Here is a 16,529-nt window from a genome sequence, read left to right on the forward strand (position 1 = left end):
TACTTGAACAAAATAAATGTTAATTGAAATAAAATATTTTAAAAACTAACATAACAAAATTACTAAAATTTTGAAATTGAAGTAAAAGCAAAAATATAAAAATCTACTTCAAAACATTAAAAGATGCTAGATTTTTTTATTATTTATTTATTTTTTATTTATTTTTTTAGTGATTTTAGTCCTTATTTTGTTTTAGTTCATTTAATCTATTTTATTTTGCTGTAATCTTTAATCCAATTTATTTTGCTTTTATATTATTTTATTTCGGCTATATTTCAGTTCAGAGTTATTCTAGTTAACTACAACTAAATAAACTATAACTAATAAAAATGTATCATAAAAATATACAAATATATAATTTATTTTTAATTTTTAGTCATTTTAGTACTCATTTTGTTTCAGTTATCTGCTAAGGCAACCTTTTTACATTTATTGTAGTATTTATTTTGCTCATATTATTTTAATTTGGCTTTATTTCAGTTCAGAGTTATTACAGTTAACTACAATATTTAAAACAAAAGCTGTGATACTTAAAATAAATAAAATATTAAATATTTAAAAAATTGAAAATTGTATATAAAAGTGTATTTTATTTCAGCTATCTGCGAATGCATCATTTCTCATTTTTGTTTAGTTTTACTTTAAGTACTAAAATAACTCAAACTAAATAAAATACACAAAAAAAATGCCAAAAACGATACAGACATATAATAAATGACAAAAACGCAAAACAAAATCAATAAAGCGCTAATATAAAAAAATCGAATTTGAAATATTAACAAACTATAATGTTATAGCAGTGATGGCAAAATAACATTGTTTCAATTAACAGTTTTTATTAGTTTGCATCTTATTTGTTTAACTTGATTGGCTCAAGCAGAACAGAGCAGCCATGAGCCAAGATGGCGGATTTAAACCGTGATTTTTCAACAAGCGGTTCACCTTTTTCCCCCTTTACACTGTCTCTGGATGAGTCAAGGTTCAAATGGGAGCGGATCATCTGGAGGAAGTTCACTGGCCTTATTTTCGTTTTCATTCACGTCACCATCTTCTCAAATGGCACGACTGCGTGTTTGCGGGGTGTTGGACCACTCATTGAGATTTCCTCTATTTTCTTTTCCCCCTCCCTGCTTCGTTCACGGATGGCCGTCTGTCTCTTTCGGTGGTGCAACAGTGCCATCTAGCAGGAAGGAAGTTTCTCGGTCCTCTCCGTTTCATACTTTTCCATCTCTTTTATGGCAGGGGCTGAGGGAAACACAATTCAGTGGGCACAGTGATGGCTTTAAGCTCTCCTCATCAGGAGCCTGGGAATAGAGAGGAGGAGAGAGAGTGTTAGACATTGATGGGGGTGTGGATGAAAGCAGATGGTTGAGGATGCTTTCACAAAGTGCCGCCCGCTTTAGAAACGCAGGCTAGATTGCATTTCTTTTTTGCTCGGCTGCTGTAATCCAACAGGAGAATTTGATACAGAGATGTTCCCAGAGGAGCCGGTGGGAGCCGTGATGCGAGAGAGCAGCAGAGATAGATGGGACAGCGAGGGGAGGGAGAAATGCAAGAGTGGTTTTGGAGTACAATGAGAGGTGTTTTCTCTACAGAGCCCTCTCAGAGGAGATGGGAGAGAGAGGTTTAAGAGAAAGAGAGATCCAGAGGTTCACGGCTTTGATGAGTCTGGGGAGAAAATGGTCATTTGTAAATCCTCCGAGCTTTTCCGCTCCACTCTCGACTGAGTAACTGGAAAAGTTGGGCCATTAAAGAAGCCAAATAATTTCATTCCTCTAATGCGACTTGGGAGCAGTCTATGAAAAATAGCGCAGTTTAGCCGTCTATATGTATGAGGGTTTACTTCAGGGACCAAAAAAAAATAAAAAATAGGGCCTAGATGTTTGTAGATCTGAGAAACCAACACATTGGATGCATCCAGGGGCCTCTTAGTTTGGAAAATAATTCTTTAAAAAAAAATTGAAAATTGAAAAAACCTATTTGTGTATTTTTACAGGGAGCCACAGGCAGACCTGGAGACAGAGGTACTAAAGGAGAACGGGTAAGATTTTCATGTTTTGTTTTGATGTATTACATATAATATACAATATAAAAAGGGTCAGTGTGAGAGCCATTTCTGAGTTTCTACATGTAAGATTATACCTGTTTTAAGATGAACATGTTTTTTATTAGGGGCCAAGCATCTATCGAAGGCACCTATTGTATATGTTGGCGTTCTTCATCTTCATCATCATCTTCCGCTTTTGAGTCTATGGCAGCCCATAGAACCATTTGCGGGAAAGTTGTAAAATTTGGTACACAGATAGAGGACAGTCTGAACATTAACCATAGCAAGTTTGGAGTCTCTAAGTCAAACTCTCTAGCACCACCACTTGTCCAAAATTTCAATCATTTTATGCTAACTTTTTAACTGTAAGGCACAGAAGGAGACTTTCCCTCTGATTCCTTGGCTCATGCCAAGTCAATGGACACCAAAATTTTAAAATCGTAAGGTTTATTTTTTTTGCTATTCTTAATAGTTCATAACACATACTTTTTCTAACTCATGCTAGACAGTTTGTCTAATTTTCACCAAAATTGGCTCAGATCATCTTCAGACCATGCTGGCAAAAAGTTACGGAATTCAAGTTGATTAATCAAACCGTTCTCGAATAACGTGCAAATGAATTCTACGAAAAGCCTGCAAAAATGGATGAGACTATATCTTCGCAACGGTTTGCTATATTTCTTTATTTTATGAACATATTGGCGTATCGTTAAAAAAACTCGGTATGTGTCTTTGGCACCATGCCCTGACAGTACTCAAAAAGTATGGAGGCAGTGCCACTTTGTGGTCAAAAGTTATAAAGAAATGTTGAAAAATACTGATAACTTTTGTTTACATTACCCTATTGTATTGAACATGGTCTTGATATATTCCTTCATTCATGCTGAGAACGCTGAAAAAATTATGCCAAAAATGGCCAAACTTCCTGTCCGCCATTTTGATTAATGTTGAAAACCTACTTTTTCGAACTCCTCCTAGTCTGTTGGTCCAATTTTCAGATCAGTTTGAATCAGATCATCTTCAGACCATGATATCAAAAGTTATGGATTTTGTGTTGATATACAAAACGGTTTTCGTTTAATGCAGCAATAGATTTGCTGGAACGATGCCATACTACATCTGAGGCTGTATCTCTTCAAAGCTTTGACATATTTACACCAAACTTTGTACATGCCATTGTCACCTCACACTGACCATGCCACATTAATTTGGTAACAATGCCACCTATTGGTTGAGTGATAAACCATTCATTAACCATTAATTATGAAATTTCCAAAAATGCTAATAACTTTTGATTGCATTAGCCTATTGTAATGAAACTGGTCTTAAAATATTCCTTGGCTCACGCCAGCAACATACATACAAATTCTGCTATAGTCGACCGAACTTCCTGTCCGCCATTTTGATTTATGTTAAAAACCTACCTTTTCAAACTCGTCCTAGAAACCGTTTTTGTATAGCAACGCAACAAACTTGAGCCATGATGGCAGAATGACTCTGAGGCTTTATCTCTGAAAAGCTTTGACATAATGACAACAAACTTTGTTGTGTCATTGTCACCTCACACTGAACACACCACAACGATTTGATAACAGTGCCACCTATTGTCCAAAAGTGATAATCCATCACATTACTCCTGCTTGTTTTTGTGATTTTTTTTTTTTTTTTTTTTTAAATCAAAACCCGTTTTGATTAAAATTGTCTTGAAATGGTTTCAATTACTCATTGCTTCAGTTGCTCTGATGATTGCTTGCCTAGTGCTTGGCCCCGTAATTGCTGCTTGCAGCTATATTTTCTGATAAACTTTTTGTTCACCAAGTCACAGTTGTGTAATCAGCATGCAAGAGGCCATTTTGCTGCCAAGGAAATATCATGAAAATGAAAGCATGTCATTACATATATCAATCATCAAAAATAAACAAATTTAAACTATGTTGCTGTATTAATGACTTCAAATCTCTAATCTCCATGTAGTTTTTAGGCTTGGTCGACCAAAACTGTATTAGTCGCTCACAGATCATTCATCGACCTTAAATATGGCTTTTTACCCAAAAGATGTATGTAGTAGCAACTTTGCATGGCTGCTGAATCTAATGTTAACCTAGAAAATGTGCGCTATTCAAGTGTCTGTGCTGAGTATGGAGGCAAAATAGTAGCACGCTTCCTGCATGACAGATGGTGGCGCCGTGTGGTCACCTGCTCTTCTCTGACATTTGTGGTCATACAGATAAAAGTAAAACATCTTTCAAATCTGTACTCAACATTTATTTGTGTGCACTCAGAATAACAACGAAACGTTGCGCTTTTGTAAAATAATGTAAGCAAACAGGATGCACTTTCTGCCATCTCGGTCTCTGTGAACTTGAGTGCGAAACTCAAAACTTTCCTTACAGAATTGAAAAATATATCGATAGAGAATGAAATGTCTACTTTTAAATGAACCAATTCAAATAGAAAACAAATATTCTCAGATTATGTAATCCGAATGAAACATGCATACAGGCGCATCACTACTGTGAAGATGACAAATCAGTGTCGTAGATATCATCTCTTAACCCGAAAACAAAGCGCTAGTTTATCAATAAATTATTAAAACGTTAATGCTGTCTCCTTGTTGTTTTTCCCTGACACATTTATAATTATTATATCTGCCGATGTGCTGTGGCAAGCTTTTTTTTGCGTGCGTTTGAGCGCCTATAAGGCTATGTAGGCAATTAAAGGCTCAGTGTTATGATTTATATGGTTTATTAATGAATGTGCAAATAATAATCTTTAGATGGTGGAGCTCATAATAGCCGGTTCGTGTTGTTTATATTCTGTTGTTTATATTCTGGCTTTGCCTTTTCAGGGAGATCCAGGGATTCCAGGAGAGAGAGGAGTACAGGGAGAAAGAGGCAAATCTGGAGAAAGGGGGACCATTGGTCTTCAGGGGCCGCCTGGACAGAAAGGAGAACCTGGTGCACCTGGATCTTCAACAACAACGGGGACTGTCAGTCTGTTGGTATGTATATAATCCTACAGCTACAAGCCATAGAGAGAGAATCACTGTTGAATCACTGTTCTAAAAGGCTTTCCATTTTAACTTCACCACACTTTGAGGCATTTGAGGAAGGATTGATTTTTTTGGGCCTGCTAATACTAAGACCAGTGTACTAAACTACTATTCAATAGTTTGGGGTCAGTAAGGTTTTTTTTGTATTTAGCTTAGTAAAAGTATTCATTTCTTCCAAAAAAGACAATTAAAATGGATCCAAAGTGAAAGAACTATTTTTTAACATTATGAATATCTGTAGTAATTCGGTGATGTTCTTTTGAATTTTCTGTTCATCAAAGAAACTTGAAATAAATGTATCAGAATTTCTACAAAAATAATAAGTTGCACAATCATTTCTAGTATTGAAAATATGAAATATTACTTAAGCATCAAATAAGCATATAGATTTTATTTCTTCTATAATTTCTGAAAGATCATGTGACACTGAAAACGGTGTTGATGGCTGCTAAAAAAACAGCTTTGCGATTACAGGAATAAATGGCATTTTTTTTAATATATTAAAATAGAAAACGGGTATTTTAAATTATGTTTATATTTAATTTCTGTATTATATCTAACAATATACTGTATTTTTGATAAAATAAATGCAGCCTTAGTGAGCATAAGAGAGTCAAAAACAAAAAAAAAAAAAAAACTTACTGCCAACTTAATAATATTGAAAGTATTAATACCAGTAATATTAATTTGATACATTATAGAAATTGTGTATATCAAATGTAATATAATGGATTTTTAAAGTATATTTGCTATACTTTTTTTTTCAATTATTTTAATTATTTTTTCAAAACCGGTCATAAATCAATTTTATGAAATTGATTTATATATAATCTAAAAGCTGGATAAACAAGCTTTCCATTCATTTATGGTTTGTTAGGATATGACAATATTTGGCCAAGATACAACTATTTAAAAATCTGTAATCTGATTGTGCAACAAAATCACAATAGTTGTCCAAATAAAGTTCTTACCAATGCATATTACTAATCAAAAATTAAGTTTTGATATATTTACGGTAGGAAATTTACAAAATATCTTTATGGAACATGATCTATACTTAATATCCTAATGATTTTTGGCATAAAAGAAAAATGTATAATCCTGACCCATTCAATGTATTGTTGGCTATTGCTACAAATATACCCATGCTACTTATGACTGGTTTTGTGGTCCAGGGTCACGTATTCATGTGTCAGGCTTTACAGGGTTAAGGAACATTCACACCAACAGAGACTTACAGCAGTAAAGCAACCGGCAATCATTGGTTTGCAATGCCAGTTGGAGCAACATCAGTGGTACATGAGCATAAATTTTTTGTGTCAAGAAAACTGATTCAGTGTCAAACAGTACATCCCATTTGAGCTGAGATTTTCAGGAGCACAGCCAGTGGCACAGCCAATAAAATAAACCGTATAGGGCCTTCAGCAGCATGAACACCCACTACAATCAACTGTACAGCCACTCGATAACCTCCAGCAATAAAATCATTGTCAGCGTGAGCCTTTTCCAGATTATAGTGACTGCATACTCCTCTGGAGGTGGAGCACATCTTTGACCTCAGTAAAGATCCAGTTGCTGGCTTTTTCCCAATCTGCACCAGCCTCCTGGCCCCCGGCCCGAATCCATAACCGCGGGTCGCCCCGCGCTATTCAGAGGGCAACCGTCATTGATTGCTTTGTTGTGCATAACACATGCGTGAACACTCCAGAATAAATAATTAGTAGCTCTGCATAACAATAATTACCCACACGTGTTCACAAAGCCATCAGCCTCTGACAAGCACAGGCTGCAGCAATGAGACGCCCGCTGTGATGCCTATATCCAACGCTCTCGCTCCCAATCAAACAAACTCACAACCATGTCACTCAGGAGGGGACCATTAGGAGTGTATTGTGCGTGTCGCAGGGGTGGAAGGATCTAGTAGCGTCAGAGCTCTACGCAACCGTACCTCTAAATCACATGTAGGCAGAACAACAAACATTAAAGAGATAGTTCACTCTAAAATGAATATTCTGTCATTACTCGCCCTTATGTAGTTCCAAACCCATCTTTAGAAGACAAATTAAGATATTTTTGATGAAGTCCGAGAGCTTTCTGACCCTGCATAGACAGCTACGCAACTGACATGTTCAAGGCCCAGAATAGTAGTAAGAACGTCATTGAAAAAGTCAGTTTTATGACACTATGAGAATAATTTTTGTGCAGTAAACAACAAAAAAAAAGACTTTATTTGACAATATCATCTCTTACTGCCTTTCTGGGCTTTGAATGTGTCAGTTGGCGTTGCTGCCTGTGCAGGATCAGAAATTGCTCAGATTTGATCAAAAATATTTTAATTTGTGTTACAAAGATAAACAAAGGTATTATGGGTTTGGGTTGACATGAGGGTGAGTAATTAATGACAGAATTGTCAAATCATCCCTTTAAAAGGATATAGCTCATCCAAAAATGAACATTCTGTCATCATTTACTCACCCTCAAGTTGTTCCAAACCTAAAACTATGGGTTTCTTTCTTTTGTTGAACACAAAGGCGATATTTTAAAGAATGTTGGTAACCAAACAGTTGATGATAGGCATTGACTTTCATAATATTTTTTCCATATATGGAAATCAGTGGCTACCATCAACTGTTTGGGTGAACTATTCCATAATGTTCTTTGAAGGATGACTATTTTTATGGGAGTGGAGAGTTTAAAATGGGTATTTCACCCAAAAATGACAATTCAGTTGACTTAGTTGCTTCTGAATTTGTGAAGATTTATCCTAGTTGCACTTTCATATAATGAAAGTGAATGAGAACTAGGGATGTCAAGCTTCTAAAAAAGACACAAATGAGCAATAAAAATTGCATAAAAATGGCCATATTATGCTATTATTCAAGTAGGATAAAAGGGGTTTAGGGTCAGTAAAATAATTATTTTAGAAATTAATAGTTTTATTGATCAAGAATGCATTAAATACATTAAAAATTATTTTTTCAAATAATTGCTGTTCTTTTCAAATTACTATTCATCAAAGATTGTTTTCAACACTGGAAAAAAGTTTCTTGAGCACCAAATCGGCCTATAGGAATGTTTTCCTACTTATCCTACTCATATTAAAAGGGTCATTGGATGCCATTTTCCATAAGCTGGTATGCTTATTTAGGGTCTTTATGTCTGTAACATACTTTGGTCAAAATTCCTCAGTGGTCATGTAAAACAACACCTTTTTTTATGAGGACTGCATCCTTACACTCGACTAACCATTAGTTGATGTGAAGAGGCTTGGTCGACCAAAATTTTATTAGTCGCTTAGTCCTAGAAAAAAAACCTAGAAAAATGTGCGCTATTGAAGCGTCTGAGCGGAGTGTGGAAGCTTAATAGTTTAATAGTAGTGCACTCACTGCATAACAGATGGAGGCACCGGTGTGGTCACTTGCTCTTAAAATACTCTGCCATTTTTGGTCATACAGATAGAATACATCTTTTCAATCTATATAGACTCTACATTTTGTTTTGTGTTCACTTAGAATAACAACGATACGTTGTGCTTTTGTAAAATAAAGCAAACAGGCAATTTCTGCCGTCTCAGTCACTGTGAACTTGGGCATGTCACTTTAAAACTTGTGTATAGTTGCCTTACAGACATAAAAAATATATCTATAGAAATGAACCAATTCAAATAGAAAACAAATATTCTCAGATTATGTATTCGGTATGAAACATGCATACAGGCACATCCACTACTGCAGGTAGTGCACCAGACCTGGTCCTGGAGGGCCGGTGTCCCTGCAGAGTTTAGCTCCAACCCTAATCAAACACACCTGAACCAGCTAATCAAGGTCTTACTAGGTATACTTGAAACTTCCAGGCAGGTGTGTTGAGGAAAGTTGGAGGTAAACTGTGCAGGACACTGGCCCTCCAGGAACAAGTTTGGTGATCCCTGCACTACTGCATAGATGATGAGTCAGTGTCCCCGACTTAATCTCTTAAGCCGAAAACAAATAAAGCAGTAGTTTATCAATAAATTATTAAAATGTTAATGCAGTCTACTTGCTTTTTTACCTTGACACATTCATAATTATTGATTCTGCTGGTGCACTGTGGCAAGCTTTTTCTATGCGCTTGAGTGCTTATTAGGCTATGTAGGCAATTAATGGCTCATTTTTATGGTTTAGGTTCACTTTTACATCAAACAAAAAACACCTGTATTGCTTACAAGACATTGTTGTCGCTACAGCTGCTCGAGCATGGAGAACATGGCAGACAGCGTTCAAGTGGCTGTCCCATAAATATGCAAATACGGGACAGTCCATCAGCAGTTGTGGGCGGGGCCTGAGCACTATGATGTCATAATGCTCAGAAAATCAAAACACCTTGATAATTGAGACTGTTCAGGTTTATTGGGGAGAAGTAAAACAAAAAGAAGTAAATGCATTTTTATCATTGTAAGGTTGTTGTGTTCACATACCACTGAGACATTTATATGCAAACACCATGTAAAAGTGAATTTTGCATCCAATGTCCCCTTTAATGTTCATGTTTTTACTGTATTTTTACAGTTGTATTTTTATCAGAGTATTTAAGTTAAAATCTTACCAACACCAAACTTTTGAAAGGTATGACAGCTTGCTGTGAGGAACAGACTAAATTTTGAGTCATAATCATTAATTATTTTGTAAGCTGGATACACTGAATCATTGAGAAGAAGATCTGACTCAAAAGTGCTTTTTATTTCATGAATCAAACATCACAACTTCCTCTGTTTATGAAGTGTGGTATAAAAGGTTGTCCAGATATGTTTTCTTCAGTAGATAACAACTTTGTTTACAGGCCGAAAAAATGATGCTAGACTCACCAAGACTATCTGAAAGCAACTATTAAGACTTTTTGTTCTCCTTTTAAATGCATGCGGTCATTCGCTTTGACTTTTTCTGTACATTTTGCACTGTGTTGCTACCTGGCAACCTTGTAAAGTTGCCCTTCCTTGACACTGTCTGCAAAGCTTTCATGTGGATGTCAAATTGGCTTGTGACGCTTGTGTTATTAGGTATGTTGAAGTCCTGACACGAGTCATGTTAAAGGGCTTTTAGACTGATCGCTGAATTTCTTCACCCTGAATATGCATTAGCTCCGTTTCCTTTTAACCCTCCCGAGCGTTCAGGTGAGGATGCTGCGCTTGCAGCCCGAGGCACAGAGCGTCGCAGGGGCCTCTGAGCATTTGACAGAATGGCCTTGAACTGTGAAAGGTATGTTTTTGATTGGAAGGAAGCGGTTTGTTTTCCTACGAGATGTTCTTCAAAATTCCGGCCTCCTCCTGTGCAGAGAAGTGATCGTGAACGGCAAGACGCTTTGAGGAGAGATGGTGATTACACCATTATGTGTCATCCATCCCTTTATCTCGGAGAACTCCAACATTTCTCAGCATGAATAAAACATGAATTGCTGCCATTTTGTAGCTGCACTTTTTAATCTGCAAATCATGTTGTGCTGATGTTTGTTTTCCCTCTCTGCCTTCTTTTTTTCTCTTTCATTTCTTCTTGCAGGGTGATACAGCTGCCTTGGAGGAAATTAAAACATTCATCCGAAATGAAGTATTGCGTGTATTTGAAGGTACATCATCTGCCGCCGCTGAGTTGTTTTGTTGTAGTCTCCACTGGTAGATGAGGATTTTTTTAGCTTTCAGTACTTTTGTGTGTTTGTGTGTGTGTGGCAGGAACTTTGTAAGACATTTAAAAGATAGTCATCAGCATTAAGAGTATTGCAAATAGGCTCTTTGCTAGAGGACTCCAAAAATAAGAACAGTAAGATAAAGTGCAGTGACTTTTAATGTCTTATTTGTCTGAAGGACAAGTTTAAATTTTCCCAACTGACAGCTCTGGTCTATGACAAATGGCCCCCCAAAATATTTTATTTTATTTTATGTTATTTGAACAAACTAATGGACAAATTAAAACTTTGTTAACTGACAGCTCTGTTCTAACATTATTGTTAATTGTTTTATTATTCTTTTTTAATTATTGTATTTTATTGTCTGTTTTGTTTGTTTGTTTGTTTTGCGAACTGAGGGACCAATTGAAATTTTGCTAACAGCTCTGTTCTGTGACTTTATAATAATATAATATATGCAATAGTAATGTAATTCAGATTCTTATTTCTGCTTTACAGACAGACAGACAGTTTTATTTTATTTTGCTATATTTTATCATATTATTTTATTTTATTTTATCAGAATAATGGACAAAATTAACATGTTGACTGACAGCTCTGTTTTGACATTTTTAATTATTTTATTGTTTGTTTATTTATTTATTTTTAATTGTATTTATTTATTTTTTTGGCAAACTGGGGGAACAATTTAAATTTTGTTAACTAACAGCTCTGTTCTGTGACTATATAATATAACAAATGCAATAGTAATCTAATTCAAATTCTTAATTCAGTTTTTTTTTTCATAGATAGATAGATAGAAAAAAATCCCAACATTAACAGCATTACAAATTGGCTCTTTACCAAAAGGCCCCAAAAATGAGAAGTTATTTTATTTTATCAAAATAAGTGACAAAAGTAACTTTTTGTTAACTGACAGCTCTGTTCTGACATTTTTATTTATTTTATTATTTATTTATATTTGTATTTTTGTTTATTTTACTTTATTTTATTTATTTTTTGGCAAACTGAGGGACCAATTGAAATTTTGTTAACTAATAGCTCTGTTCTATGACTTTATAATAATATATGCAGCAGTAATCTAACGCAGATTCTTAATTTTTTTTTTCATAAATTGAGAGATACATAAAAACAACATTAACAGCATTGCAAATTAGCTTTTTACCAAAGGGCCCCAAAAATGAGAACAGTTATTTTATTTTATTTTATTAACTAAGGGACAAATCACATTTTTAAACAGCTCTGTTCTAACATTAATTTTGCTTATTTTATTATCCTATTTGATTTTTCTTCTTTTTTGTTACAAACTAAGGGACAAATTGAAATTTTTGTAAACCGTTCTATGACTTCACAGTAATATATTATATTTGCTATAGTAATATAATTTGCATTCTTAATTCTGCTTTTTCTTTTCAGAGCGGTTTTCGGACAACTATGCTTTGCTACAGAAGACACCAGCATCTATATTAGCAGCGCAGGGTCGACAAGGCCCCCCAGGGCCACCCGGTAATGATGGCTCCCCAGGACCCCCCGGAGAGCCAGGACCTCCAGGTCCCCAAGGTAGGAGCCAAAATCCAAAAGACTAAACATGTTACGGACCTCTTTACGCTGCTTCTACCATGGTCTCGCCTCACACAAAAACCCAGATGCACAAGACTGTGATTTTTTTTTTATTTATATGACTCATCTGTTTTCCCAGTATTAAGCTACGTTTTTTTGCTTGCTTCTTAAGAATTCCAGTTTTTTTTCTTTCTCTCTTGGTGCAAAATAGTGTGTTTACGTGTATGCCTTTTAGTTGCGTCAGTTGCTCCTCAGATTGTTGATTGAGTTAAACTGAACTGAGCAGGCTGAGGTCATTTTGCTCTTTTGGCCGATTCAAGCTTTGAACCTCAAGTTCAAAGTAATCTAGCGCAGAAAACGAGAAAATGAGCAAGACACTCCTCACTAAAGGCATGCAAAAATGGCCGCTGATTGCGATATTGGGTGTAAGGGCTTCACAGGAATCTTGCTAGCTACGTCAGACAAGAAAAAAAGCAGATAGCTGCATGACAAAGTGGCATATGGTGCCGAGAGCCTGGCGGGACATATGAAGACGGATGAAGAACCGACCCAGAATAGGAGAATGTAATATCGCCCTGGACAGACTTGTGAGAGCAAGAAAGATAAAGAGAAGAAGTGAGCAGATGGAAAAAAGCCACGCAATATCTCACTTTGTTGGATTAAGCCCAGCAAAAAAAACGAAGGGGATTGAAAAAATAAGCAATTCTGAACATTCATCAAAGACTGGCATCTAACGTACTGCTCCTCTTAAGGTTCTCATCAATAATGACTTGCAGTTCGGTTCTGCTTCTTCTGTCTGAGTTCTTAAGGACCCTTAACCATTAGGACATGATGTTTTTCGAGATATAACGCTATGTTGTGTACATTTGAACTTTAATACGTGATGTCCTTGCAAAGAAAACATACTTTGAGAGTGTATACATATGTTGTGAAGATTGTATTATTGATATCCAGATTGTGTTGATGCATTTTTGTTGTATTTAACTGTGGTTTGTGCTTTGGAGATTGTTGGAGAGGAACATTTCTCCACAGGCACAAATTTAATGCAAGGTATTGGGAGGAAATTAAAAAAAGGAATTAAAAAAAGAAATTCAGCTTTTTATTGGATCAGATGTTGATGACGCAGTTTGCGGGTAATATTTCCTCATTATTTTTCGTCATCCTCCGCTGGAGTCTGTCCTCCTTTGGATTCCTCAATTTAACCTTTTTTTTTTTTTCACGTGATAAGCTAAAATTAATCGTTCATGAAGAAAAATATCTCTGCAGTCTCGGTCTCTTTACATGTCTGAGTCACATTAATTCCACTCTGGGTCAGTTTTGTGCAAGTTAAACTAAATGAGAATCGGCAACGCTAATACATCTTTGTATCCTCTCTTGTGACCCGAGACAACGCTTTCAAATGCTGGTGTTTCATTTAAATGCTTTTGCTTTTAATGTAACTTTTGTGCCATTTAGCTTTATGTGTTAAAGGGATAGTTTACCCAAAAATGAAAATTGTTATTTTTACTCACCCTTATGCTGTTTCAAACCTGTAAGACCTTCGTTCATCTTAAGAAGACACATTACGATATTTTTGATGAAATCTTAGCTTTCTGATCCTGCATAGACAGCAATGCAACTGAAACGTTCAAGGGCCAGAAAGATAGTAAGGGCATTGATAAAATAGTCCATGATATGACGTAAAATCAAAATCTCCATTTATTCATTTTACCTTGATTATGATTAATGAACAATTTTTATCAGGGCCTGAGCACCAGTGGTGCAAGGACCCAATTGGAATTGCTCACTTTCTTCTTCTTCTTCTCCAAAATGAATTGCATTTTTGAGGGTCTAAATATGCTTGAGAACGCATGAAACTTTGCATACGTGCCAAAAGTGGTGAAAATTTATGTTTATGTTTCACATACATGTACGAAATTCGGTAGACCTGTATAACACACCAATACCTACAAAAAAGTCCTCTGATATGAAGTCCAAAACCCATCTGGAATTCTGTTATTTAGAATTTTTTTTTAGAAGATTTGTGCCGTTTTTAACATTTTCAGGCGTTGTATTTAAACAAACTCCTCATAGAGATTTAAACAGATCAACACCAAATTTGGTCAGTGTAATCTAAACCCCTTTGTTACATTAAATTACGAAGATCTTAAGTTTTCGTTAAAGGGCATGTCTGTGGCTGCCTGACAAAGTTTGTTGTTTCACCATGTAAAAGGAAGTTGTTGTAAATTAGCCGTACTAACAACCAAACTTCACCTGTTTGATGAGAGTCCTGACTGAACACATCTAAAGGCCAATATTCAGTTATAATCATAGCGCCACCTGCTGGAACAGGAAATGGCTTGTTTTACACTAACTTAAACATGCAATGTCCAAACTGCACTAGATTTCACACGTTTGGTAAGAGTCCTGGCCTGAACTCATCTAAACGCCAATATTCAGTTATAATCATAGCGCCACCTGTTGGCAACAGTATATGTAATGTTTTACACTAACTCAGACATGTTCAATTTGCACCTGACTTCATATGCTTGATTAAAGTCATGGCTTGATGACATCTACATGCCAATGTTCAGTTATAGTCATAGCGCCACCATCTGGCAGCAGGAGGTTTGGCCCATATAAATGACTGACATATTCTTTGTGTATTTACCATTTTAAATGCATATTGCTCACCATTTGCTGTTTTTCTAAAGCCACCTGGTGGCGGTGAGGCTGGTTGCAAGGGACCTTTCAACGCAGCTTTAATTTTTTTGTTTTGTTTTTTTGCCCACACAGTTCATTAAAGGATTGTACTGTAAATATACTCAACAACAGGTAGCTCTAGCTAATGGGTATGCGCACATCAATATTTGTTATTTTTGTCACACTGTACAACAATAAAACTGTTTTTGTACTATAGTAAGGGCTAAGTTTAGGGTTGGGGTAGGCGTAGACTTCAGCTCCTATCTCTTTGAATGGGGAAACATCAAATTCTCCAAAACTGTTCACCAAGAATACAATTAAATTTCATGTTTTAAATCACCAATGAAATCTGACAAGAACTGCCTCATAAATGCTGTTCCTTATGCTACAATAGCATTAAAAAAACGTTTTTTTCAGGCTCGATCAGCCAGTGCGCATGCTCAATACTTAGCGTGCGTCTCAGAACAATGACTGTTTTCTATAGAGAAAGATAATCTCTATAGAAGGCGGGGCTTCGCGGCCGTAATGAGCGTTGCATCTTTCCCCATTCAAAACTGTACGTGTGACAAGTCTTGGGTATTTTATAGTCTTTGACAAAAGCTTGCAACACTTGCCCTGTCTCTGGGGTCTTCTGATTGGTCTATTGTTTTGGAACTGACAAAAGTTTGAAAATCTTTTAACTTGACACGCCGTCTTAAAACACGAGTGCAACGGTCAAACATGTCCCTATAGTGAAGACTACACACAGAAGTATGTTTTTAAGGGGAAAGTATTAACAGGATTTAAAAAAAAACTAAATAACCAACACCGGAGAATTACGTCGGATAGAGGTTCTAAATTTCGGTTACAGTTACTTGTCGATTAGTCATCCAGTCCCACAACACTTTATCGTCTATGCAGGGTCAGAAAGCTCTCAGATTTCATCAAAGATTTCTTAATTTGTGTTCTGAAGATGAACAAAGGTCTTACAGGTTTGAAACAACATGAGGGTGTATAATTGTTGACTGAATTTTAAGTTGTGGGTGAACTAACCCTTTATTTTTATTCTTTATATTTATTTTTGTTCAAATAATGATTTATTGTATCAAGTTTGATGTTTCTTAAAAGGTGCACATGAACCATATATATGGTTCATGTAGTTTGAGTCATATAACATCATAACATCTAAAACTACTTATGCAACTGTTTACGAAGCTCAAGTGTAATCAGCCATGCTTTTGTATAACAATTTTTTGGGATAACATTTTTTAATCCCTTTGTAACTTTATTTAAAGCTCCTAGGGTGAAATCCTCTAACTTGGTTTCTTTAAAATGTATCTAATTCATATTTTAAGCTGTATTTTCCTGCATGCCAAGAACATACCCAAATATACTTATTATGCTGAGTGTGCAGTTATTATATAAATGTCAAATAATGTCATTTTATGTAAGGAGAAATGTACCAGGCTTTTTGATAATCTCAATACAGGATTTTTAAAGATTTTTTTTTATTTACTGCTGGTTTGTATAAGCAAATCTTATGGAAATACGAAGCCG

General features: G+C 35.7%; 1 protein-coding gene across 3 annotated transcripts in view; it reads left to right on the plus strand.

The window, feature by feature from the left end:
- Window positions 1–16,529, plus strand: part of LOC127175021 (collagen alpha-1(XIX) chain) — a 184,852-nt gene that overhangs the window by 162,098 nt on the left and 6,225 nt on the right. For all 3 annotated transcript variants that reach the window (XM_051125822.1, XM_051125821.1, XM_051125823.1), the window contains 4 exons: window positions 1,997–2,041; window positions 4,896–5,048; window positions 10,628–10,694; window positions 12,168–12,311. In XM_051125822.1, coding sequence (XP_050981779.1) covers window positions 1,997–2,041; window positions 4,896–5,048; window positions 10,628–10,694; window positions 12,168–12,311 — 409 coding nt within the window. The remainder of the gene's footprint in view (window positions 1–1,996; window positions 2,042–4,895; window positions 5,049–10,627; window positions 10,695–12,167; window positions 12,312–16,529) is intronic.

The sequence above is a fragment of the Labeo rohita genome, chromosome 13 (genome assembly GCF_022985175.1).
Source record: "Labeo rohita strain BAU-BD-2019 chromosome 13, IGBB_LRoh.1.0, whole genome shotgun sequence".
Lineage (NCBI taxonomy): Eukaryota > Metazoa > Chordata > Actinopteri > Cypriniformes > Cyprinidae > Labeo > Labeo rohita.